Source organism: Balearica regulorum, chromosome 1, assembly GCF_011004875.1.
Source record: "Balearica regulorum gibbericeps isolate bBalReg1 chromosome 1, bBalReg1.pri, whole genome shotgun sequence".
Classification (NCBI taxonomy): domain Eukaryota; kingdom Metazoa; phylum Chordata; class Aves; order Gruiformes; family Gruidae; genus Balearica; species Balearica regulorum.
Window position 1 is genome coordinate 51,770,998 of NC_046184.1, and position 25,597 is coordinate 51,796,594.

At 36.7% G+C, this 25,597-nt stretch overlaps 1 protein-coding gene across 1 annotated transcript; it reads left to right on the forward strand.

Moving 5' to 3' along the window:
* On the forward strand, positions 1–24,402 carry NEDD1 (NEDD1 gamma-tubulin ring complex targeting factor). Its single transcript, XM_075749244.1, has 15 exons — positions 1–52; positions 1,183–1,326; positions 3,195–3,289; positions 4,566–4,682; positions 5,856–5,996; positions 13,109–13,338; positions 14,354–14,555; positions 15,285–15,471; positions 18,111–18,239; positions 18,437–18,484; positions 18,935–19,158; positions 19,905–20,061; positions 20,349–20,505; positions 22,850–22,916; positions 23,612–24,402. Exons 2-15 carry the CDS (start codon positions 1,191–1,193, stop codon positions 23,714–23,716), a joined length of 1,995 nt encoding a protein of 664 aa, XP_075605359.1. The 5' UTR covers positions 1–52; positions 1,183–1,190; the 3' UTR covers positions 23,717–24,402.
* The last annotated feature ends 1,195 nt before the right edge of the window (positions 24,403–25,597 follow it).

The window sequence follows — 25,597 nt, forward strand, 5'->3', positions numbered from 1 at the left end:
GCCGGGAGGGGAAGGGAAGGGAAGGGGCTCGGCTCGGTGCCCGCCCTGCCAGGTGGGCTACGGCTGCGGGGGAGAGGGGCGCCGCGGGGAGAACGCGGGGCGCGGGGGCGGCCCGCAGCGGAGCCCCGCCTTGGCGGGAGCGGGGCCAGGGCCGGGCGGTGGCGATGCCGCAGGGCGCGGGAGTGCGGAGCGGCTCATCCCGCGGCCTGTCGGGGCTGAGGGTGCAGAGCGGGGAGAGAAGCCCCGTGCGAGGCGGGAGGAGCAGTGAGGGAGCGGGGAGCAGCCGCGCGGGCTGGTGCCTTGGGCGTCCGAGCGAAGGCGGTTGTGGCCCTTGAGTTTCCTGACTAGTTTTGTCCGTGCTGTGCGTTCTCGGCAGTGAGAATTAGTGGCCTAAAGCTCTGCAGGAATGTCCCCGAAGCTTTTGGCTGAAGAGTGGTTATCCTTTCAGGTGAAGGAAATGCTTACCAAGGCTTGAGTCCTTGTTTGTTGCTAGTTTAAAATTGTCCACGGTAAAAACCTGAGAATAAACTGTATAAACCTGGATTCTGTTAGCCTGGCTTTTACTCTTAAAACGGTGTCAGTCAAAACAAATAGTGTACTTTTTTGGTGGTGTTCTTTTTGTCTTTCAGTGTTGTGTAAGCTGCGTTGAAAAGCAACTCATTGTTGCTCGTATTGTACTGTTGAAGGTTTAGTTTAAAGGATTCTCGGATGTTTCCTTTAGGGTGGTGAGATGAATGCTGAAGTGAGCTCTCTAGGTCCAAACTTCCAGCCTTCCCCTGCAACAGTCGGTTTGATTCCAGCTTGTGTATCTCCATCTGCTGGTGGGAAGTGAATCCTTGAGATACTCACGGCTTCGTGTTAGGCAGCTGTACCCTCTGTGCGGATACAAGCATCTTCTTAGCCTCTTGATACCATAGAGGGGGTGGCTTTTCCTTTGTGAAAAGGAAAGCATACGTTTCCTGCAAGAATTTAAGTAACAAATGTGTGGAGCGTCTACTGCTTTCAGTAGTATTTTCAGTTGAATGGTACTAATTGTGTAACTCTAAATGACCCAGTTACCAAGAAAACAGTATTAAATGACGCAAATAAAATTCTTCTTGGCTTACGAAGTCACCTCTTGTATAGTTTTACTTTTTATATATATGTATTTTCATTTTTTAATTTATTTTTTTGAAAAAACAGGTGCAGCCATGCAAGAAAGCATACGTTTTGCTTCATCAGGAGATGACGTTAAAATTTGGGATTCCTCATCTCTAACTGTGGTGGAGCAGTTCAACCCACATACGCCCCCACATCCAGTCAGCTCACTGTGTTGGGCCAGCAATAGTATCCTTTACAGTTTTAGCCATAGTTTTGTGGGTGTTCTGCAAAACTTCAGTGAATTTTTTTTATTAAAGTGTCTGTAAATCACAGGTCTGATGCACTTTTGAAGTCTTACATAAAAAGATTTGTATGTATTGTGAAGAAAATTTTGTGGTTCTCTGTGTTGAAGTGATTTATGAAATAAAGTCACATTGGTAAATGCTTCTGAAGAAGTTTCTCTTCCTTTAGGAGGTTAACACTTTTAATGATTATTATATGCTTGAATTGCCTACCAACTGTAAAGCTTACCCATTTGTTTCTTCAATAGTTGATTACAATATTCACTTGTAAGGCAGTGCTTAATTTCCTGACAAGGTTGAACAAAGCAATTGCTAGAGCAGTAAAATTCTATACCTAGTGTAAAGAGGAAAATTGTCATGAAACATTTTTTTGTTTTTCCTTGAACAGCCCTTCATTGATTCTGATAGTCTTTGATAGTGTACGCTTACTCCTTCCTCTGTAGGCACTGGCTTTCTTTGTGGTCTTTGTAGCATTTACAGAGGAAACACAAAAGTGTTGGATGTGTAGGAAAATATCCATAGGATGGTGGTGATTTATGCACAGAAATGGATCTGGCCCATTTAGGCCTTTCACCTCTGTCTTGGAAGCCTATTGTAGGAGAATGATATGAGGTGTTAGGTGAATATATGAGGAAATTTCATGAAAATAGTGCACAGTCAGGTAAACAGCTTGTATGGCTCTCAAGGGAAAAGGCAGTGATGTCTGATCTTGATGTAAAAGAAGGACAGGATGCTGGCACATAACAGTGAAGTCCTGCAAATTCTGAATGTCCTCTAAGTTTGCAAATACGTGGATGTATGAGAAATTGAAGCATAGATATAATATTTATATATATACACACACTTATATGTGTTGTTTGTTTAGTAAACTTTAGCTGTAGGCAGTCTGACTTGTCATGCTTTCTTCCACCTAGTTTCCTCTTCATCCCGCAAAAGTAAAACAATGAAGCATCTTACTCGATATACTTTTGAATGCCTGTTAATTTGTTAGGGGTACAGCATTGGGTTTGGTTCTGCATAATTCTGTAAGCTAAAATGGTGCCTTAGAACAATGAAAGAAATAACAAGGACTAATCTGCTAATCTGCCTACCAGTTCTTTGGTGTTAAACCCAGTCAATTATCCTGTATTCTTAAATAAGCAAATACAAAATCACAATGGGCATTGGCCTGAAGAACTACAGGACACAGATCTAAATGATTACTTGATTTGTTTGGTGGGGGTGCAGAGACAGTTTTCCTGCTCTGTAGTTCCATATTGAAGGCTTTTCTTACAACTTGTGGTACGTGGTGTCATAAAAGGTTCTTTTGGGTTTTTTGGTTTTTTTTTTCCTTGGTAGAGAGGGAGATAAATTTGCATATGTTCATTTTAGTCTAGAAACTATATGGTCAAGTAGTTTAACACTGGTCATGAACAGGAGTGTTCTTTAAATCTGTAGTCTGCTAACAGGCATTCCTTTGAACTCTAGTGATAAATGGGGCTCTTATTTGAGGGTGGTGGGGAAACAAAATTGTAGACCGGATAAGCTGCCTTAGCGGTAAAGAGCTCTTAAATAATATCTGCCAGATATTTCTTCCTCTTCTCTCTGAAAGAAATTGCTTTGCCTTGTATTGCGAAGTAAGGGCTGTAGTTAATGGAAGAGCTTCTTAATGAAAGCTTGGACAATAGCCTTACGTTTCTATTTCTAGGTCCCTTCAAGGTACAGTACTTTAGACTGTTTAGCCAATCTGTTTTCTGTTCAGTAAGGGAAACTTACTGCTGCTTTTATTAATCACCGGTATAATACAATTATGATCCGTAACTTGTGACTAAGATAGATACCTGGCCACTGCTTCTGCTGCTGGTGATAAAATAGTTGTTTCAAGCTGTAAAAGCAAACCTGTTCCACTCTTTGAAATTGCTGAAGGGGTAAGTATGACTAATGCTGTTCCCTGGGTTTTTTCCCACTTCACCTTACTGTTTGTATCACACCTGTTCTAAAATAGTTTTACCACTAAGAAGATACAAATGCAGTTATACTAGCGTCTGCTAGGGGAATTTGCCTGTTGAGCTGCAGTGTGATAGCTCGAGGCAGTCAGTGGTTCAAACTTGATCTAGCATGTAGGCAACAGAGAGAGCTCAAGTTTGAACTTAATTTTCCAACTTGAATTGTCAGCATTATGCATTCCTGTGAATTGTACATTGAAAACCATAAGAGTCTATATAGAGGTTGTTCTTGGAGCATACATGCACTAGCTTCTGGAAATATATGAAAGTGTGGCAGTATAAACTCTTCAGAAAGCTGGACTTAGTTTTAGAAGAGTCTTGACATGGTTACTTGAATAACTTGTTAGCGTTCTAAACCATTCTAATTATTCTCTTGGATAGCTATTGTAATGCGAATTTGGACTGGAAATCTTCGGAAAAGGTGTTCAACCCTGCTTCTAGGTTGCTGAAGCGAACACTTTCAAAGGTGGAGGGTGTGTTTGTCCTAGAGATTTCACTGAATCTGATCTATAACTAATGCAATAATTTCCAATTTTACCATGTCAATAATTAGATGGACTTGTTTTTTCTTAATTCAGATTTCAGGAACTTAAAAGTGAATATTCAGTGTGATAGAACTGAATAATAATTTGTCCTCGATGTAGGTCTATCATTAAGATTGACATTTTTTTTCAAAAGCTGGTACTTCAGTGATTATTTTAAAAAGAATCACTTTACCAAATTATGAGGTTTGCTGCTATAATATTCTTTGTAATGTTTAGGGAATGTGAAGTACATGACTTAGACAACTTTTTGATTTTCTTTGAAGGAGTTTAGGAAAAAAACTTAGCATTTTCTTTGTAAAACTCAGTACCTGAATAGAAGTTTATGGTTGTACTTTAGGGAGCTATAATTTAGAGGGAAAAATGCATACTGCAGGAAAAGGTGCTAAAAAAATTGAAATGGGAATGGGAAAATGTGAGCATTTGAGAGTTTATATATTTAGATTTTAAAGTATATTAAACATATATCCAAACTAGACTGGATCGTAAATGCCTTTTGATGGGAAATGACTGTAGTGTACCAATAGTTCTGTTGCTTGGTGGGACTGTTTGTGTTAATGAAGATGAAAACACACATCAATATGCTTCTAAGTAGATTTGCATAAATCCCTTAATTATGTTTAAGATACTTTTTTTTTTTTTCCTTTCTCCATTAGGCAAAACAGACATGTGTGAGCTTGAATTCTAGTTCTTCATACATTGTGAGTGGAGGCCTGGATAACACAGTTAATATCTGGGATCTGAAATCCAGAAGGGTTTACCGTAGCCTTAAGGTAAGTTTGGCTGAGGAAGAACTGTAGCTTTCATGACTTCTAGGATTTGCTGCCAACTGTAAAAAAAAAAAATAATTTTCTTTAAGTCATGTATCTATTGGATCAAGTTCACAGATAGGAGCTAGCACACGTATGTGTCTCGTTCAAGTTTGTGTTCTTTGTGTGGTGTAAATGGCAAATTTAATTTAACAAGCATATTTAACTTGATGTCTTCAGAGTATAATTCTATAATAAAGTATGTTTAAAGTTTCAGAATAGGCTTCTTATCTTGTGACTTTGTATTGATAGTCTCTGATGGGATTTTTGCCAACGGCAGCATTTCAGATAATTGCTGTTTCCGATATGTCAAACAAGAAAACACTTCAGTTTAACTACAGTATCCTACAAATACAAATGTTACACAAAACTGGGACATGGTTGTCATCTTCTAACTGATCCAGTATGAATTCTCTAAAACCTTGTTATGATGCACAAAACTTAGGATGGTCTAGTATAGTTCCATGATGCCTTCAGTAGGTGATTTGCCCTCATTGAGGACCACTGTTAAAGAGGTCCTAAAACTTTAGCTTTGATTTATTCTTTTTTCTTAAAGTTACAGTTTGAAACAAAATTACTAAGTAGCTAATACAATGCTTTAAATGTCTTTTTCTCCTCTTTTGGACTAGTAGTACTTGATTGTCATCCCCTCTATATTCAGTACAATATCATCATTGCAAATGACTATACTGAAAAGCTATTTGGTAAATATGTGCTGATAGTGAAAGTGACAGAAGGGGAAGTTGGCAGTAGTACATCAGATTCACAGAAAGTGTATTCAAGTGTCGCTGGTTTCTGGAAGACTTTTAAAATAGCATTAATGACACCTGTGGTAGTTATCTCTATGGTTGTCTTATTAAAATATTGTATATAATTACAGCATCATCTTTACTAATTTATTAAAACAGTCTTCTGAAAATAATCAGATGGTGGTTAAAATATAACGGCTGATCTTCAGTATGTTCTGCTGCTTTTTTGTGGAATATTCCTTAATAACTCTTAAATAATCTTTTTAAGTGTTACAGATGGTCAGGAAAAAAACATGAAGCTGAAATTTTTCTGCAAAAGCACCGATTAGGAAGGAATATGGCTATCCTGAATGTGTTTAACCCTCTCTCTAACCTCCCTCCCTCACAGGATCATAAAGATGAAGTCACGTGTATTACATATAATTGGAATGATTGCTACATTGCTTCTGGATCTTTGAGTGGTGAAATTATCCTACACAGTGTTACAACCAATATATCAAGTAATCCCTTTGGTTACGGCAGCCGTCAGGTAGGCTATCTGTATTAAGTTCCTTTCAGGTATGAAGCTTTAATTCACAGTGTTTTGAAATTGAAAGTACATAGCAAGAGCTTTTAAGTTTTGTTAATCTGTTTCCTTTTAATTTTTAAGAGTGCACTTAGGGAAAGGAAAAAACAGTCCTTTGTGTGTATTCTGGTTTTAAATAATACTAAATATTGAAATACAAATTTCTCAAGTACCTTACATACAGGTTACAGCAAATTGTTCTTGAGGAACCAGAGTCTACAAAGTAAAAACTTCTACATATCTTGGAACTGAACCCAAACCAGTCAGCTTTACAAACCAAAGCAAGATTTCAATGTGCTACTCAACGTATGTTGTTGCAGACAGCAAAGACCATGTAGCCTGGGTTCTGACTTATCCAAAGTAATCAGATTTACAACTGAACAGGGCCATCTGTACAGTAGGGATGAATATAAGCCTGCATTTGGAAATAATAAGCTTATTTCATCTGGAGATTAAAATTGCACAGCTGCTCAAAGAGAAAAGCAATTGAGATTTTATATTACCTACTTAAGTGTTTAGGTGAAATTTTGGATAACTTAGTTTGAAGGAAGACTATGCAAAAGACAAACGCAAAGCGTGTGTACTACTTAGGGGCCTTGGTAGGGGTTTCCGCTGCAATTCCTTTTTACTCATTCAAAAGATATTGCAGGATTATTGGGTGTCATTAGAGGAATTCCCTTGATATAAGGGCATCTGCAGTAAATGAGCTCTGTTGTCCTATCGAAGTTCCAGGGTGCATTCTTAGTGTGAATGCTGTCTTAGGCACAGCTAAGTGTTTGTGTTCTGGGCATTCTTTTCTTTTTTACTGAGTCGTTTTTACAGAGGTAGGAGCTGCCTAGGGGATGCAGAACTGTTGCTTTGGTCCTAAACCTGACCTTTGATGTTGCAGGGAATACTCAGGTTGTGATTTAGTCATTTTCTGTTACTGTAACAGCTTTTTCAGTCCTAGATTGCAGATAGGGTGTGAAGTTAAATTTTTCTCCTGTCTAGCATGAACAATATAACTTGATGAAGAATCTCTTATGACTTTATAGCATCACAAGAACTGCGGTATACTTTCTGTTGAAAAATCTCCATTAAATTCGAACTGTCTCTGCTCTTAGGTGCTGCAGTGTCTTTGATCCATCACCAGTCTCATACTTATATTGAAGCAAAATTGTCCTTCATACTTGGTTTGATCTTAAGAATCCATCTATGTAGTCAGTTCATTCTTCTGATTTGATTCTTACGATCTTATGAAAAACGTGGATGTGAGGCAGGAGCTACAGGGAAATCCATGGCTGGATTACACAGCTGAGGTGAATATCCAGAGTTGGCACTACGCTGCCAGTTAATTGGAAAATGAAGAAATTCTTACAAAGATGATTTGCATCAATCTGTTTGATAGACTCAATTCTTTCCACCAAAAAGTGATTAGGATTAAGTGATGCAGTGAATAGCTATTTTGGCAGATGAAATCAAGAGGCCTACTGCAAAGCTGAGTGACCTTTAAGATGGCTAAAGATATTTGAAGTGTTAAAGTAATTGCAAGCACAGAGCTACTTTTCACTTTCTAAAGGGTCTATCACATTTTCTAAAGGGGGGCAGTTATTTGATTGCAGCCTTAATTTAAACTGGAATTGAGCTATAATTGTGTAATGGGATGGCTACTTGGATGTCCCAGTTTATCAGCTTATCTTATGTCCTAAAAATTATCTTTGCTTTTATGTGCAAAAAATAGCTTTATTTTTGGTTTTGGGTTTTAATTGGTACTTGCAGAGCATTGCAGGATTAATTGTGCAGTGAAGCAAATAACAGAATTAGACAAGTCTTCAGATAAATTTTAAAAGCCTGTACTTGATTTATAGTTTAGAGGCCCAGTTTTCTAAGAGTAAGCTTGAATAGGTACACAGTGTATTGTCCTGCTTGATCCTGGCACTAGCTGTCTGGCTTGGTAAGGGTCACCACTCCCTAGTAACTTTTTTTACAGTTGGGGAATGTGAGGTCAAACTAAGCTTATAAAATTTAGCTTGTCTGTGTTTGATTCAGCAGGATGGAATGTAGTTTTCTTGCCAGTTAATTTCTGATATTGTATAGACTCTACAAGTAGTAGAATAGTCCAGGGTTGCAGTGCTTTCTGTGACTTTAAACAATTTTCTTTTCATATGAGTATTGGACTATATTCGATTAATTGATTTTGATTTAGAAACACCTTTGTGCTTTATTAGAGTTGAGTTCTTGCACAGAGTTGTTTGCAGATCCCATAATTTGTCTTTGCTGTTGGTATTCATTTAGACTACCAGATTCTTATCTGCTTGCTGTTGTGAGGATGAATTAAGGTTTGTTTTGAAACATAATGTTTGTTCAAGTCTTCACTGCCTAGTGCTACTCTCCTAGCAACAGGATTTAGTTTAGTTGTTTGAACAGCTGGCTGATTTGTAAAGACATGTGATGAGTTCTGGTCACTCCATATAGTGAAATAGTCTTCAGCTTTTAAAGCTATCAACTGTCTTTACATCAGCCTTCTCACTTACAAGGCTCACTAAGGTATAAAGGAGATTAAGAAACTATGCTGTCTTTAAATAAGGTAATTGATGATGCTAGACTACTTGTGGTTTAGTTTTGGGCTTTTCACTTCTTTTTCAGTGGTGAAAAACCCTAAGTGTAACTAGTCCTCAGCAATGGACCAACCATTTTCTAAAGTGCACTGTTCCTTGTTTGGCTGTCTTATTGTGAAACTTAAAGATAAAATGTACTTTTATTTTCTAGAGAAAATCCACTCCAATCACAGCTAAGGCAAAAAGATGTGTATAGCTTTTTGTGCTACACTGAATGGTAAAAGGTTCCAAAGAGAACTTAATTGTCTGTTTCGTGGGTTCGGTACCTTGTGCTAAATGTGTTTCTGATAGTTTTGCGTGCACAGAATTTCTAGAAATCATCAGTTGTACTTACTAAGATGTAGTGAAAGTTGCTTCATATTTACTCATTTTTTTATTTTTTTTTGTCTTGACATGTGAGTTCCAAAACATGACTCTTTCCAAATAGTTGTGTCATTCCTAGTAATCTTGACATTATTTTAGTATTAGTAACTAAAATTATCAGAAAACAGATGCCCCCTTCCCACTTCTATTCAGACATTTGAATTTCAGCCAGTGAACAGCCATGCTGACTTAAAATAAAGCAAGAATGTTAAATATCCTCTTAGACCTAATTCAGATAAGATACTTAGGCTTGCCTAGTTGGATTTTTTCCCTACGAAACATGTCTCATACCTTTGCCATTTAATTCCGTGGATGAAATTGTAATCTGTAAACATTCTCGGGTTTATTTTCAGAAAATTACCAGTGTTTAACTTGTCTCCCACATCCTTAGCTATTTTTTTCTTATAACTAGTGAACTTTGCAGTTAAACTGTATAAACCACATGGGTTGTGTGCCCTTTTTAGGCTTATGATTCCCATTGCTGGCAGTGCAAAGGCCAAGGAACTGTATTAGGTGGTTTCCAGCTAGGCTGAGTTGGAGGCCCTAGTGTTGAAAATCAGAGTAACAGAACTCTTGTTTCTAAACTGTAACTTAGGAAAAAGGAGAGGAGATGACAAAGGAAGTTCAACTTTTTCAGGAAAAACTTGACTGGGAGTGTATTAAAGTTCTGTGACTTCATTGTGCCATCCAAAAATCAACATTTTTTTTAAAGGCTGTTTGGTGAAGACTGTGACTGTGTATTAATTTTATGTCACTGAGATAAATAAAGACATTAGAAAGTATAAGAAATAAGATAAAGAATCATGTATTAAAATTAAAAATAGGTGATAGAATCTGATCTAGAATAGTATGCATGACAGCTCAAAAATGTTTGCAGAGTTACAATTGGCAGAGGTACAGAGGCATTAGAAGTAGGGAAGAAGTCTGGTAAAGAGGAAAAAAAAGGAACTGAAGAAAATAAAAAAAACCCACCCTGTGTATGCTTTATGTTAAGCATTAAACAAAAATGTTAAATTCAGTGACGTAAAGGTAACGTTTTCTCTGTGAACACACAGCTGATCATGATGATTTTTTTATTTTAGCATCTTCTTTGGCAATAAATGTGATCAGAGGGAGAAGATTGGAAAAGTAACGTGAGAATTACAACAAAAGCAATACTGTAAAGGAGATAAGTTTGGTTTTAACTAATTGAAAGAGACTTAGGCCTAGCATTAGATTATCCTAGCTCTGTCTCCTATGGTGAGTAGTGAGGGGTCCCTTTTACCTTTTTGAGAACTTCAGTATCAAACACTTTCATACATATGACGTAGGATTAAACAGCTCAAATATCTGATCAAGTGTAATGGATCATCTGTTCTTGTACAAGGAGTCTCATTCCCTTGCAGCAGTGGATCACAAAAAAGATATTTTTCTGTGTATGCTTGTCAGCTTTCATAGTGTGTATATGTGTGCTTTAACTTCATAGAATCATAGAATGGTTTGGGTTGGAAGGGACCTTAAAGATCATCTAGTTCCAACCCCCCTGCTGCGGGCAGGGACACCCTCCACTAGACCACATTGCCCAAAGCCTCATCCAACCTGGCATTGAACGCTTCCAGGGATGGGGCATCTGGTGTCCAGTGAACACCAGACAGCATGTTGGTTTTTTGTTTGCTTTGTTATGACATTCATGTAGAGTTGAGTCAATATTTTTAAAGATAAAGACAGCATGTTACTTCATGAAGCCTACTCTCATTCTAAAACACAGTTTCTGATTTGCTTTTTGATAATGGATGGGGTGGGAAGTAAGGAAAATATAGCTAAGACTTACTGTAAGTGATGTAGATTGACCACCTGCATCTTAATACTTGGTGCTTTCCCATATGAGACTTGGCTGTCTACTGCTTCTAAGTGTGCTAAGCTTAAAGCTGTATTTTTTCACCCAGATTTTTTTTTTTTTTAAGAAAACTTCAAATTAAGTGACTTAATGGGAGGAGAGATGTTTTAGTTTTTGTCTTGTCAAGCAGCCTGTTGGAAATTAGGTTCTTTGATACCTCGTGGTAGGATAGCAAAGGAGCTTGGGGACAGCTGGAAGAGAGTGATCTTGGTGGGCGGGAGGACAGAGGAGGAAGAAAATGGAACATGAGCAGATGCCAGGACAGTAAGGAAGGTATTTGGAGGTGAAGAATTGAGAGAACTGTGAGGTACAGGCACATTTCCCATGAAGATAATGTATGCAATTGAGCTGTTATTCCTGAGTGTCTCAATATTTTTTTAATGTAAATAAACTGAAAAATACTGATAAAAATGTCTCCATCATGTCCAATAGAGGACCATATAAATTGTAAACAGTCATCTTCTGCCCTATTTGAATATGTAATTGAGGATGCCACTTCCTTGTGGAGCAATTAGGCTTCCAGTGAGACATGCAATGCAAGTGTTAGAAATTATGTTGAAGGCATATAAACCAACACATCTCCATTAAAATGAAGTTAAAGATAGAAATAGGATAAAATCCAGTACGGCACATTGCGGTGTGGTCTATACTAGAATAATATAATAGCTTTTTGAGAGCATTTTCAGACAAATAAAATGTAATGGCTCTTGTCTGTCTCAAGTGAAGCACTTGATTCAGTGCCTTGTGAGAAAATATTAGAGAGGATGGAGGTTAGAAAGGACTTGAGGGTGGGTAAGAAATTGGTTATAGGAAAGACAACAGTAGGTAATATTGAAATAAAATATTTGTTTAGGTTATCGGTAGCTAATCTTGTTGAATATTTTCAGTAATGGTTATGATATGAGAAGTAGAGCTATGTTGAGACAGAGTTGGAAGATATTGCCCATAAGAGAGAGGATTGTGTCAGAATCCAAAAATAATTGAAATAATAGACATGGGAACAACTGTGACTGTATAGAAATCAAGGTACCAGACTTAGGTCACAACTGAGGCTTTTCTTAATAAACTAGGATTTGAAAATTCCGAAGGGAAAGGAGAACTTGGTCGTCTTGATCATAAAATGGCAATGAGCAACCAAAACAGATTGGAGAACAAAAAAGAAAATGCAATCTAGGATATGTCAGGATGAGTATTTACAGTACAAAACGGAGGAAGTGTTACTGCCTTTGCAAAGGCAGTAGCAAAATGTTTTGAGGATCATATGAGATTTTGTTTGTCTGTATTCAAGAAAGATTCAAACTGGGAGAGTTACAAAGAGACTGTGACGGTACTGAAAAACCAGACTTAGGAGACTGAGTCTCACTTATTGCTTATAGCAAAATAAAGCCTGAAAGAAGATGAGTTGGCTGTTCATTAAAACAGGGGAAGGCAGCACTGGGGAGTTAGGAAACAGTTTAAGTGTGAGGACATTATTGTCACAGGAGTGAATTGGTGCAAACGGGTCATAAATAAAATTAATTTGGAAATTGAGTACAATCATTTAGTATTAGAGCAGTGAGGTTCTGAAACATCCTCTGAAGCAATATGGTGGAAACAAAATACTTACCTGCTCCTGAAAGGCAAGTTCCTGTATTACGTGGTTCTGTGATAGCAAGGCTGCCTGTGTTAAACCAGGCATATTATCCTCTTCTGCAGTCCTAGCTCACAGGGTGACGTCTGTTCTTCTGCAGGACCTACATACTTGCATAACTCTGGAGACTGTGTGTCTTACCAAATTGACTTATACCCAAGTACTTAAAATCAGTGGGGAAATTAAGTTTAACATTCTTTGCGGGAGACCAATCAGTGAAATAACGTAGCTTTTCACTTGTTAATTTTAGATGTTGTATGTTTTTTTTTGTAGTGTGTTTGACGGAATGATACTTGCTGAAAAATCAATAAACTTTTCTAGTAGTTTACTTTTTTTCCCTTGTCCTTCATTTTGCTGATCAGCTCATATGGTGCCCCATACTGGTACACAAAAAGAAGAAAAAAGTCTGCTGCCCTGACAGCAAAAATGGCATTGTAATGCAAAATGAACATTTTTTTTTACTTTTTATTTTTTTAGAGTGGCCAGCCTTTGTAAACTACTTTAAGTTAATCTAAAATCTGTATTCCTAATGTGTTTGTGTGTTTATAAAAGAACTTAATATGGTGTTTAATAGTGGTATTACCATTCATTTTTTATGTCTGTTTTACAGCCTATTCGACACTTGAAATATTCATCCTTTAAGAAATCCTTGCTGGGCAGTGTTTCTGACAGTGGAAGCGTAACTCTGTGGGATGTAAATAGTCAGAACCCATATCATAATTTTGAAAATACTCATAAAGCACCAGCTTCAGAAATCTGCTTTTCTCCAGTCAATAAGCTGCTGCTTGTAACTGTAGGTTTGGATAAAAGAATAATTCTGTATGACACTTCAAGTAAAAAGTGAGTATATTAAAAACCTTTGATTTTATAGGATCCTTATTTGGTTTTTATAAACTGAAATAGCATGCCTAATTATGACATGAAATATTTAATTCAGACCACATTGAGAATGGTTGAAGTGGTTGGTGTTTCGTTACTGGAGAACCTGTCCCATAGTCCATTTTGCTTTTTTATTTAAAAACCAAACAAAAAAACCCCAGACAAACTGTCAGGAAAAAACCCAAGGCATTTGGGGAACTAATTGAGGTGTTACATATGAGAGACCACTCACAAGTGCTTGTATGTCAGCTTTTCTTGTTGCTACAGAGCAATTAGCTTCTCTGTAGGCAGTACAGCCTGTGAGGACCTGCAGCCACCTGAGCTTAGGTTGCTTTTCTAGTTCAAGGTACAAGACGTAACTGTGGTGCACAGAGTTGCTGAGACAGTGAGCCTTAAATAAGGGAGAGTATTGGTTGAAAAAGTATGGGGCATAGGTGATGGGGCTGTGTAGTAAGAGGGTAGGGTGGCATGTGATTTTGTGGGACTTTGATTCTAGCGTGGGTTGTGCTTTCACTTTGGCTGAATAAAAGCAGGAGTCTGGCTCTAGTTTGGAGGGGTGTAGTAGAAGGATGCAAACTAGGACCCGAAGCTCTTCCTAGAGCTGTGGGAAGGTTAGAGTTGGTACGCTTGGGAAGCTAGACTATGTATGTAGTATGATTGCTGCTGGAAATGATGATACCAGTAAATAATGTAGGTGTCAGAACTGCTGTTATGAAGGCAATTTGATCCCGTCCTGGTGAAATCTTTTGAGGCATATGCAGTCTTTAATTTATTAAGCATGAACACTTACTATAAGTCTAATCCACTGTTCTTTAAGATATTTCACTGAATTTACTTGGCACTGGAGAAGTGGAACTACTGACCTGTAGCTGAATTATGAAAGCTTTTACATTTTTTTTTATAGGTACTCTGTTATGAAAAGTCTAACTTTTGAACTCTAAAAGCTTCTTTATTCTGTCCTTTCTCCTGTTTGAAGATTACTGACAACAATAGTAGCTGATTTTCCTCTGACAACAGTAGACTTCATGCCTGATGGTACTACTTTGGCTATAGGGTGTTCCCGGGGAAAAATCTGCCAGTATGACTTAAGACAACTGACATCACCAGTGAAAACAGTTATTGCTCACAAAGGCTGTGTGAAATGCATACGTCTTCAGTTCAGTAGCACTTTTTCCAAGGTAAAAAAATCTTTCCTTTTATTATTCAATATGCAGATTAGTGAAAGCAAAGCATTAAGTTCTAAAGAAATGTTACCATTCAATTTCTAAGAATTACAGATGCCAACAAAAGTGGTTCGTATCAGCATAGAAATTATAAACTGCTCAGTCTTAAGTGCCATTTTAGTGGGTTTTAACGTGGAATTCCCCCCACCCCTAGCCTCGGTGTAGAAATGAGTGAAACTTTAGTCTTAAACTTTCCTGGTGTGAATATGCTGCCATTGTAGAGCTGTGGCACCTTAGATTCATTTGTAGTCAGTAGCAGAAAGGTCTGTAATGGCCCTTCCACTGAAGGGCTTTCCTCTTATAGCACACTTGCTGCTAGTGGTTGGCTACTCCATTACAGCATAGAGTCCCTAATAATGTAATCTCTTATTTTTCTGAAGCCTAGGATGAAAATGGGCTCGTGTGAGTTCACTCCATTGTTACCTTAAGTTCTATTGCTATTCTTTTGCAGGTCCACACAGTATTCATATAATACAGATGTTTCCTATGTTCTTTGAAGTTACATTAAGATACTTTTTTTATATTTGTAAAGGCATATCTCCTAGGCAACCTTTACAACTTGAACAAATTTTTTTTACTGTTTTGATACTGAAAGAATGTCGGCTTATATTTTTACTCTTAGCTGAAGGAATAATAATTTCTCTTGATTTATTCTTTTTTTCTTTCTTTCTTTTCCTTCTTCAGTCTAACCTTACAAGTTCTTCAAATAAACCTGTATCCAAAAGAGTAGAAGTCAAAGCTGGTAGTAATCTTGGAGGAATTCAAAATGTCGGCATCAAAAACATTGCCTCTCAAGCATCAGCTACAGTTTCATCACATCTGACATCACCAAATGAGAATAAGGGAGGAGAGTTTCTTCAGGAGAAAACAGGTAGTGTCGTCTTCCTACTTATATAACGTTATTTGGCATAATGTACAAAACAGAAGGAATATTTCATGCCTTAACCGTAAAAATATAAAAGTTTCACTGAGGAAAGGGTATTTGTTTGCAAGAACTGTGCATACGTGCATGCGCATCTGTACCTTCTTTTCCCTCCTCTGCTGCGTTAGACATACTATGAGACTGTGGGAAGTGAATTGGGTCTTACTACAGACTTTAGATGTGTGAAGTCTAAAATTCTGGACTTGAAGTATAAGTTTGCATTTAAACTTTAAAGGAGAAAACTCTATGGTGATGTTGTGGGGCTGTCTCTTGCATACTGACTTCCTGTAGATTATCCTTATGTACGCAATGTATTTTTCTGATGCAGAGTCTGTATAGAATGCAGAGCTAATGGTTTGTAATTCTATTAATAAACAGGAGTAACAGACCTCATCTAAAAAACCCAACCAAACAAAACACAGGGGAAAAAAACAACTAATCCAAACACCCAAGTGAGAACTGAACTGTATTTTTGTGTGAGGCATGATTCCAGTATCACATGGTAGGAAAGATGTTAAATATAGTGGCAAGTATGATTAGTTGTATAACTGTACTTGCTATTTATGCTTCTGAAATTAACAAGTTCTTTATAAGAATTTTGAGCATTATTCTAAAACTCTACCACTGTGTGAAATGTACTCTTAAAATTTTATTGAATTCAAGAGTTCTGAAAATATGCTCAAATCAGTAACACTGTTAGATGCTTGGAAAAAAGTCCTCAAGCCACTTTAATGCAACAGCACTTTTTCCCTCCCTTTTTGAATAAGGAAAAATACATTTAGCAACAGTAATTAGGCAATAAGCCACTGCAGTCCATAGAGACGTGTATTAATGACCTCCCTTGGGTATGCAGTGAAGTACGAGGTGAGGTAGAATGCTTCCTATGTATATAAGAAGTGTTGCTAATCAACATTACTGAATGGTGTGGAAAATTTTATTCCAGTTAAAATACATGATTTATTATCTTTATTTGAAGATGTAATGGCTGTTACCCTGTAAACAGGACCATGCATAATAAATAAATGTTTTAAGAAAATAAAGGCTTACCAAGTAAAACAAATATTTTTCATTAAACTGAATGTTCACTTTAGAAATAAAGACCTCTGTATACTTCAAAATATACAGTCTTTAAACTTAAAAATGGGAATGGATGAGAGACCACAAACTGCACTTGTTCTGTGGAGACTCTTCTATACCCTGATTATGGGGTTTAACTTTGGAGAAATAAGGGGCATTCAGTAAAGTGATCTGATTGCATATTTAAAAAAAACCAACCATTTGTTCATACAGCTTACAAACAGACTGGGGCATTTTTGTGACAGGTATTTTAAAGCACAAAAGTATAAATGAATTCAGAAGGTGATGAGAAGTTTGGATGTATTTTGAGCTGGCTTCTCACAAACTTCTATTTAACAGCTGTCCACTGATTTAGGTACTTACTGTATTCAGATTACTGGGAATGGGTAAAAATACACAAAATGCATTTTGCCCTATTTTCTATTAGGCTTTTTGCATGTCAGTCCTCTGTAGATTCTGGCACAGGTTGATACTACGCTTCTAGTTTGACTCAGTAAGCCAAGTATTTACTTAACTAGCAAGTGCAATCCTATGTATGTGTCATAACTGACACATCTGAAGGACCGGAAAATGTGCTATATTAATACATTTAAAAGTGAAATCTTAAATCTGACTCAAGTCCCAGTTTATGTAAATACTTGGACATGATTAATTGTAGTCATCCACATGGTCATATTTGCATCACTTGAACAAGTAAGTAGAGAAGTAGGTTTTATGAACAGTGATTTGTGGGTGGTTGTTTTTGTTTTTTTCAAACTAAACTAGGTACAAAGTAAAGCTTTTGTATGTGCAGGTGACTTATTTATAGAAGATTTATTTATGGATTGCACAGCACTAATGCTTTTTGCCTAGGTCTTAACTTGTACAAGCAAAATTTAAGCACATTTAGAGTTAGGAGTTCAGTGAGGGCAGAATAGCGGCTTGCTTAGAGTCCTGAGCTGGTTTTCAAACATACTATATTGTGAAAGTCATTTATGTAGTTATCTTAATTAACTTCTCCATGTATTACTGGGATTATTTTGGACTTAAGATACGCTTCCATTCTTCAGACAACTGTTCCTACTACCATGCATACAAAAGCTAACTTTTTTTTCCCCTGGATTGCAGAATAAATTTAAATTTTGATCATCTGAATGCGATCACCTTCTTAGTGGAAGGTGCATTTGCTACTTTTCATTTCACCTGACACACCGTAAATCTGCTGCATCCATCGTGTAGATTTATCTGAAAATGAGTGCATTCTGGTTTGATAACTCTGGTGCTTCTTCAAAAGAAGAAAGGAATCTAACTGTATCTTATTTTTGTTAATAAGTATATCAGCTTTTAGTTATATTCACCTGTGATGACAGCCCCAATGAGGAAGTTAAAAGTTGACCCTCTAGAACCTTCGACAGATTCCAGTTAAAGTGCTTGCTGGACTTACCAGGCATCATGCTTTCTGTGAGATTGTTTAGGATATGTTATTTTTTGGAAAACATCAATTATTAACTGAATGTTATTGTCCTTTTAAGGCTTCCCCCATAGTTGCAGCTTGGATGTGATTCCATCTAAAGAAACAGATCATGGGAAAAGTGCTGATTTAAATAATTCTGATGTGGGTCGAAGTAGTTTAGGAGATGTGTTTTCTCCAGTTAGAGATGGTAAGTTGCTACTGAAATTTTTAAAGCATCATTCATCTGCATATAGCATGACATGTTGACATTTGTCTGTTACTGACCACTGTACCTACTTGGTACTTTAATTTGTCTTTGATTATGAACTCGATGCAATGATATGAATACTGATGTAGATTTCATTTAATCAACACTTAATTTGTCTGTGTTCTGGTATTTTGTAGATACTATTGCAAATAAAGTGAATGAAGATCCTCAAGGAAAAGGAGATGGTAAACATACTTTCAGTATATTTTTCTTTGGTCAGTGGTAGGCTTTGGAGGCCTGTGCTAGTTCTGCCATGTTCATTTTGTCATACAGTTGAAAATAAACAAGTGAGGAAAGCAGACACTGAAACAAATGAACTTTTCTGGAAATTGTCTAATACATCGAGGTGCTAAGACACAACATGGTAACAGGAAATCCAAGAGTATGGTCCTAAAGTGATTTTGTTATTCCTTTATGGAATTTATAGTCATATATGGAAGCTTTTTGTGTTCTATTACTTTCATAAGGACAGTGACAGCATAAGTTGGATTTAAGGATTTAGTTTTTGTAGCATTTTTGGGTGATCTTGTTTATTTGTTTTGTGGTGGTGTGCAGGTGTTTTAATTGTGGGTTTGATTTGGGGTATGTGTTTGGTTTTTGACCTGTGTGTTTCACCCTTCCCTTTTCCTTTTCAGGTCTGGATTTTCAGTCCTACATTTTGGGTTTGGATTTTCTCCCACAGCTCACCACTGCCCTTCCAGTAAAAAGAAACCCAGTCAGCAGTAGTGCACAAGGGATACGGTCTAGCCCATTACATGCACTTGTGGGAGCTCCAATTAAAGAAGAACAACAGCATCCAGAGACTGACGCTAAGAAAATAAATCTTGGAAAACCAGAATCTAAAGAAGTCTCAAAGCAGGTATACTGTACTTAGTATTGTTATGAGTGATCTTTTTAAGTTCTTGACAGAATGCTACTGTTTGAAGGAAAAATCCTTAATAGCATCCCAGCTAATCTTATTTTGCAACTCTGTTCACACTATTGACGCAAATCTGTAAAATGTTGTACAGTTTAAGTGTGTTGGCCTTCAGCAATGCAAGATAAATGTATATTTCTCTTTAAGTAAGCTCAGGTTACAAAAGTTCACATGAAACAAAACTGGATTAGCCTGAGGAATATTTTGATTTTTCTAGAAAATCAACAATGGTCATTAGTTGGTTCCACCAGTATGGTTGTCATTTAGTAGGTCAATTCCACCCTCTTTTCTTTTCCTACTTTCCATCTCAGTCTTCTTCCACCTTGAGCTATCTTTGATATACTTCTGAGACCCTAGCTCCTTTCATATTGCTTTTGAGAAGTCTGACTTTGCTAGGAATGATATTTATAACTTTGCCACAAAACATTTGATGTGAAAATGAAGAGGCTCCTGCCTTTTGCACTCTTTTCAGTGTGCATGCCTTTGAGGCAATTTTGAATATTTTAGCAATCAATTTTTAGAATGTCTTGCTAGAAAATGAAAAGCATATGTTTGAGTAGATTCCTAAAGCCAAAAATGTTTGAAAGTGCATTCCTGAAAACTTAGTCTTCAAGTGCAATTAGATAATTAATTATAGTAAGTAAAGTTCATCTTCCTTTTTTTGAAATTGTTTTTGTTTTTATTGTCAGCTTTCAAAATCAAGCTCATCAAGTGCAGAATCTGTAACTTTAAGTCCTCCACCATCATCCACTGCTGTAAAGGCTCCTGATACAAATGAGAGACTAGTGAAGAATATTCAGGCCCATCCTGCATATGATCTACCAGTAAATGGTACTACCTCAACAAGTAAGTTGGTCATTTTGGTCCAGTTTTAAGCATGGTTGATTGTGAACTGATGTGAAACCTGATAAAATGGCCTTAGCATTAAAACAGAGCATCCAGTCCTGATTCTTCTGTAAATCCAGTTTGCCCTCCTAGAACATCTCTAGTTGGCTCTGAAAAGACTCATTTAAATCTAAATATTATTTGAGATAAAATATTGACAAGCTTCAAGACAAATAAAAAACCCTCTTGTACTCCATTATACTGATTTTTTAATCTTATTTTATTTTATCTTATCTTTAATTGTAAAGGTCCAAAGATAACATCGCCTATCACTGCTGGAGTTGCCAGTTCGTTGTCAGAAAAAATAGTAGAAACTATTGGTAGTAGCAGACCAAATGCACCTCTGACATCAATCCAAATAAACTTCATTCAGAATATGATACAAGAAACAATGGATGACTTCAGGTACTGGTATTCATGCAGAACATTTTTTTGTTTTCAGTGACACATTTTCTTAGTAAGATGTTTTAACATCTGCTTTAAGAAATTTCTACTTGCATTAGAAACTGACACCATTAATAGCCCTAATCTTGGAAATCTAGGTATGAAACTTTATTTTTAATAGCTCTGATGACTAATAAGACCAATATCTCTAAGGGTTGTTACTGCATGGCTTTGCTAACGTGTTTTCAGAATGAGTGTTTGAATACTTCTCAGATGGTAAATTAATCTGCATAATGAGGTCCTTATTGCTTTCATGAAGCCTTCTGCTGATTTTTTTTTTTTTCCTCTATGCTCATCCTTGCCCCAGCAGGAGAAATTTCTCTTAAAGTTGACACTGTGGAGAGTTTCATCCTAGACAGTTGACTTGTATTGGCTTTGATTGTTGTTAGCTTGGCATGAGTAAGGTAAAATACTGTGTGTGTTTCTACTGGTGAAGCTTTATATTAAAATAATGTCTGTGCCGTAAGTGATGGTTGGTGTCAGATGACTTTGTATTTGTGGATACCTAACACTCCACTCGTCCTGAAAGAAGCAAGTCAAATTAACATGGATTTGGAGTGGAGTTTGAAAAAGATGGAGCTGTTGAGAGAGTTGTATCTTGGGGATCACTTTCCAACCCATGTTTAAGAAAAAGTAGGTTGACTGAGATGGTGGAGGGGGAAAAAGATTGCTGGGCAGGGGAAGTACTGCTGTCTTGATGACAAAAAGCAATGCAAAACTAGCTTAGTAGGTCCATGCGCTCTGGCTGTTCTGTATCTGCCAACAGAAAATTACATTGAATGTTATTACATGTCTTTAAATAAGAATACAGTATAGTAAAACTCCCCTCGGAATTTTTGGCGATAATCACACATCTGATTAAAAATGGTAACTTTCACATTACTTAAAGTGCAGTCTATGGATTGCAGATGTTTTTTTCTTTAAAGTCTGTGTTCAGGCATCCTAGTGTTGGAAGGAATGCTTGTCAGTCTTGTACTTCCAGTATCTTAGATCTGGAGCCTCAGAGACTGTGTTTCTCTTCTGGCCTCCGCTTCCTGGAGTGGCTGGAAGGCTCTGCTGGCCCTCTTCCCAGTTGTAAATTGTGGATACATTCAAACTGAGTGTAAAAGATTGTACTGAGGTCAGTAAGAGGGAGGGGGGAACCATTGCAAGTTTCTCATTGATATAAATACCTCTCACCCTCTGGAATATGAAGAAAGGATTTTTATTGCTCTTGCCTGAAATCTGTTCTTCAAATAATGGGGAAAACCCAAGGAACTTACATATTCCTCCTGGTCCTTCTCTAACTCATTTGGTTCTAAAAAGCTGCTTGTTTCTTGAGCTTGCTATCTTTGGGAGATAACTTACATCTTTGGGTTTCTGAGCTGCCAGCTGGCATCTATGCTCACTACACTTGAAGATGACCCTTCGCCTCCAGTAGGAGTTCTGAAGCACAGTAACCTGTGGAAATAGTGAAGAATATATTCCCTTTGGGTTTGCTATATGTTTTAGGAAAGGAGAATGAAATAACATCAGTGTGTATCTACTTCAGAAATTCCTTCCTTTCTCAGGCCACTGGTACCCATAGCACAGTGGTGGTGTCAGATGATCGCACTGTGGTGCGCTGTTCAGGAAGAGCATATGAGCTTGCCTGCTTTTCTGTGAGCTGTTCTCCTTGTTCTTCCTCAGCGTCTGGAACACTTGTATTAATGTAGTGTTCAGAGGGTGTTTCTGAGCCTGGTTCTTACAGTGTGGAATGGTTGTCCGTGAATTGACAAGTTCATGTCAATTCATGGACAACACTGCAACTACTAGTTCTGTAGACTAACCTGGAGCTTTCTGTGGGCTTGTGAGGATAATGTATCATCTATCACAGTGGATGTTTTGGGTCCTCTTACAAGAGAGTGCTGAAAGCGATGTACTGAAAAGCTGTATCTTCAGTCACAGATAAATATCTTTCTCTGTGGTACTTATGATCGAAGGATTGAAAAATCAGCTTTGAATGGTAAAAATGAAAGAAGTTTACAGCTTGTGAGTGAAAAAAGAGTCTTGATATCGCCATGTATATATTTATATTTCTAAGCAGAAAAGATTCTAAGTCTTTTTGTATGCTGAAAAATGGTACTTATGAAAGTCAATGTCATAACAAAAGTATTCCAGAAAATAAGTGGTAGAGAAGTACATTTCGTGGCTTAAGGGCTTTTAGACTTGTGTTTCATGATGTTATGAAAGTGAGAAAGTGTGGAGTTCTGGGTGCTGAGGATTGGCGAGAATTACTGCTTCCTTAATAAAACTAAGCATTGTCCTTTTGCAATTCTTCCCCCAGAGAAGCATGCCATCGAGATATTGTGAATTTGCAAGTGGAGATGATCAAGCAGTTCCATATGCAGTTGGTATGTACAGAGAACATGGTGGGAAATATATTCAGTTTTCATTTTTAGTAATACCAAGGCATGCCAACTTTTTCCTCTCAAAACTGAAAATCGATTTTACTTATTAAGAGCAAGAAAGGGAGGATTGGATGTGAAGGAAGGGGAAACTATGAACTGCAATCTGTTAAACTGTTTTATGTTTGATAAATAAAAGAAACACATGCATTGGGTAGGTATCATGAATTCCATATTTTAGGAGTTATAAAAAGACAAAAGGGAAACCAATTCAGCTGTCCTTCGGAAAGGACCAATAGCTGGGCTGAGGAGGAGATAGATGGAATTCAAACAGAAAGCTTCACTTATAGGTACTGCATGCATATTGAACTGTGTTCTGTGTTCTTTAACTTCACGTTTTTATGAATCTTTGTTCTTTTGATCTGCATTAAAAAGACCTTGTCTTGGTACTGAACATTTTAATGGGACCTGCATTAGTAGATTCTCATCCTGAAGAAGTGCAAAATATCCTTTGATAAAATATTCACTAATGTATTAATGATCAAAATACTGTATGTCAGCATAAAAAAAATATCTTACTGTTCTTATCAAAAGTTTTTAAAAACAGTATTATCTAGGTTATTTAATTTTCAAAAGGGATAGGATAAAAGTGGAATAATTAACTTTATAGCTACTGATTGGGACTTTTTTCTTTTCTCTAGAATGAAATGCACGCTTTACTTGAAAGATATTCTGTAAATGAAAGCTTAGTAGCTGAAATTGAGAGACTACGAGAGGAAAACAAAAGACTGAGGACTCACTTCTGAAACATTTACACTGCTAATTTTATTAGCATGAACTCACTACAGATGGTGTGTTTTTATGACAGATCATCCATCATCACTGAAGTATTGTATGAAGACCTGCTCTTATTTTGAATACGAATCTTTTCTTCTAAATAAATGGTATAAGATACTATATGTAATTATAAAACTTTGTAACAGATAAACACTGTAAACCTCTGCATACTCATGCTAACCACCTTGAGGTACATCCTTCTAACAGAAAAACTAAAAGGATTAGTACATTATCAGAGGTTTAGCAATATGTTAAGTGCCTTTTCGTAAACAAAATCAAACCAGGACAGATGCCTTTTTCTGTAAGATTTTTATATACCTACTTTTCTATCTGCTGCTTTCTTTTACTGCTGTCAGAAGCAATCACTGTAGCTTGCCTTTCAGATACTTATTTTGGAGAAAAAGAGGAGAGAAAGCTCATCTTCTGCATGACGTGGAGCCTTGTTTATAAGGAGCTGGAAAGTACAGTATTCAGTTAACTTTATTCAACTAGCAACTGTTCTATCCTGAGTAAAACCAGAGCTTGAAAATATTCCCAAATTCAGTGCCATGGTCTTTCTTACTATATTCATAAGTCTGAAATTTGTGCTTGTCTGCTATGAACTTTGTTGCAAATACTACTTCAACTGCACAATGAGATTTTTGTTATGACTTCAGCTATGAGACTAGAATTCTCTTTATTTACATGCATTTGAATATTGTCATAGCTTGTATAATCTGAATGGAACTTTAGACATCAAAATATAAGTATACTCAGCCATTGATAGTATAGCACTGTGTAAATGCAGCCTTTTGACTCTTTGACTCAAGCATCTTTTGCGCTCCCCCCTTCCTTTCTATTCGTAGCGGACAACACTTCAGCAGTTGAGTTGTAGTTTTGAATCTTGCTGGTTTAGCATTATTGGAGCCTTCTTGAGATAGCTGCATACCAAATCTAACTAGTGTCTTAGTTGTATGATTAACATAAACATTAAAGAGAAATCATTACTTCAGTAGCATAATGGTATCATACTTGTATCTAAACATTTCTGAAATGAAGCTCAGTATGAAGTCCTGACTCTAATGAAGTTCATGGGAGGTTTGGCTTGGCCTTTATTTGTGCCAAGAGATTGAATTAAATTAAAACTTCAATTTTAAATTAATTTGAAAAATATATTAAAAAAATTAAATTAAAAATGTCTCTGAAAGCCTTCTTCAAGCGCTTCTTGCTATTTATATTGTTCTGGAGGCTTCTTAATTTTTCCACTAGTATTTGGTTGTTTCTTTTCACACAATCAAAACTCAAACAAGGGAAGCTAAGAACATGGTGACTTAGTTATATCATCTAGTGTTTAAGTCCATAATGGCACTCTTCCACTAAATGATAAAGCCATAATAGATAGTGTAACTTATTTTTATATGTTGTAAAACTAAAAACCCACCCCATCTATACCTTTTCCCTATCTTTAACTTTTTTTAAAAAAGACACTGTTCTTTTTTTTTTTTTTTTCATGTCAGTTAATGACAAATTCAATCTTGTATCAAAATGAGGGTGTTCAAGTAGCCTTTAATATTAGGGACAGGAATTTAAATGTCTGCAGTTATATTGCTTTTATAAGCTTTTAAAAATATTTCTATATCACATAAAACTTTATGGTGAAAGCAAGCAAAGTAAGTTAATTTTTTTGTTTAGTAACTTAACAAACAATGTAGAGAATTTTTTTTTTGTAAGTTCATAGGATGTGTAAGCTTGTCACACTGACCACACAGTTTGTGAAGACAATAGTAGTTGAAGGTAGCAAAAATATATTACTGTTCTTCTACATGCTTTGCAGTGTTAATGAAGTAACCTTGCATATTTGCATCTCTTGA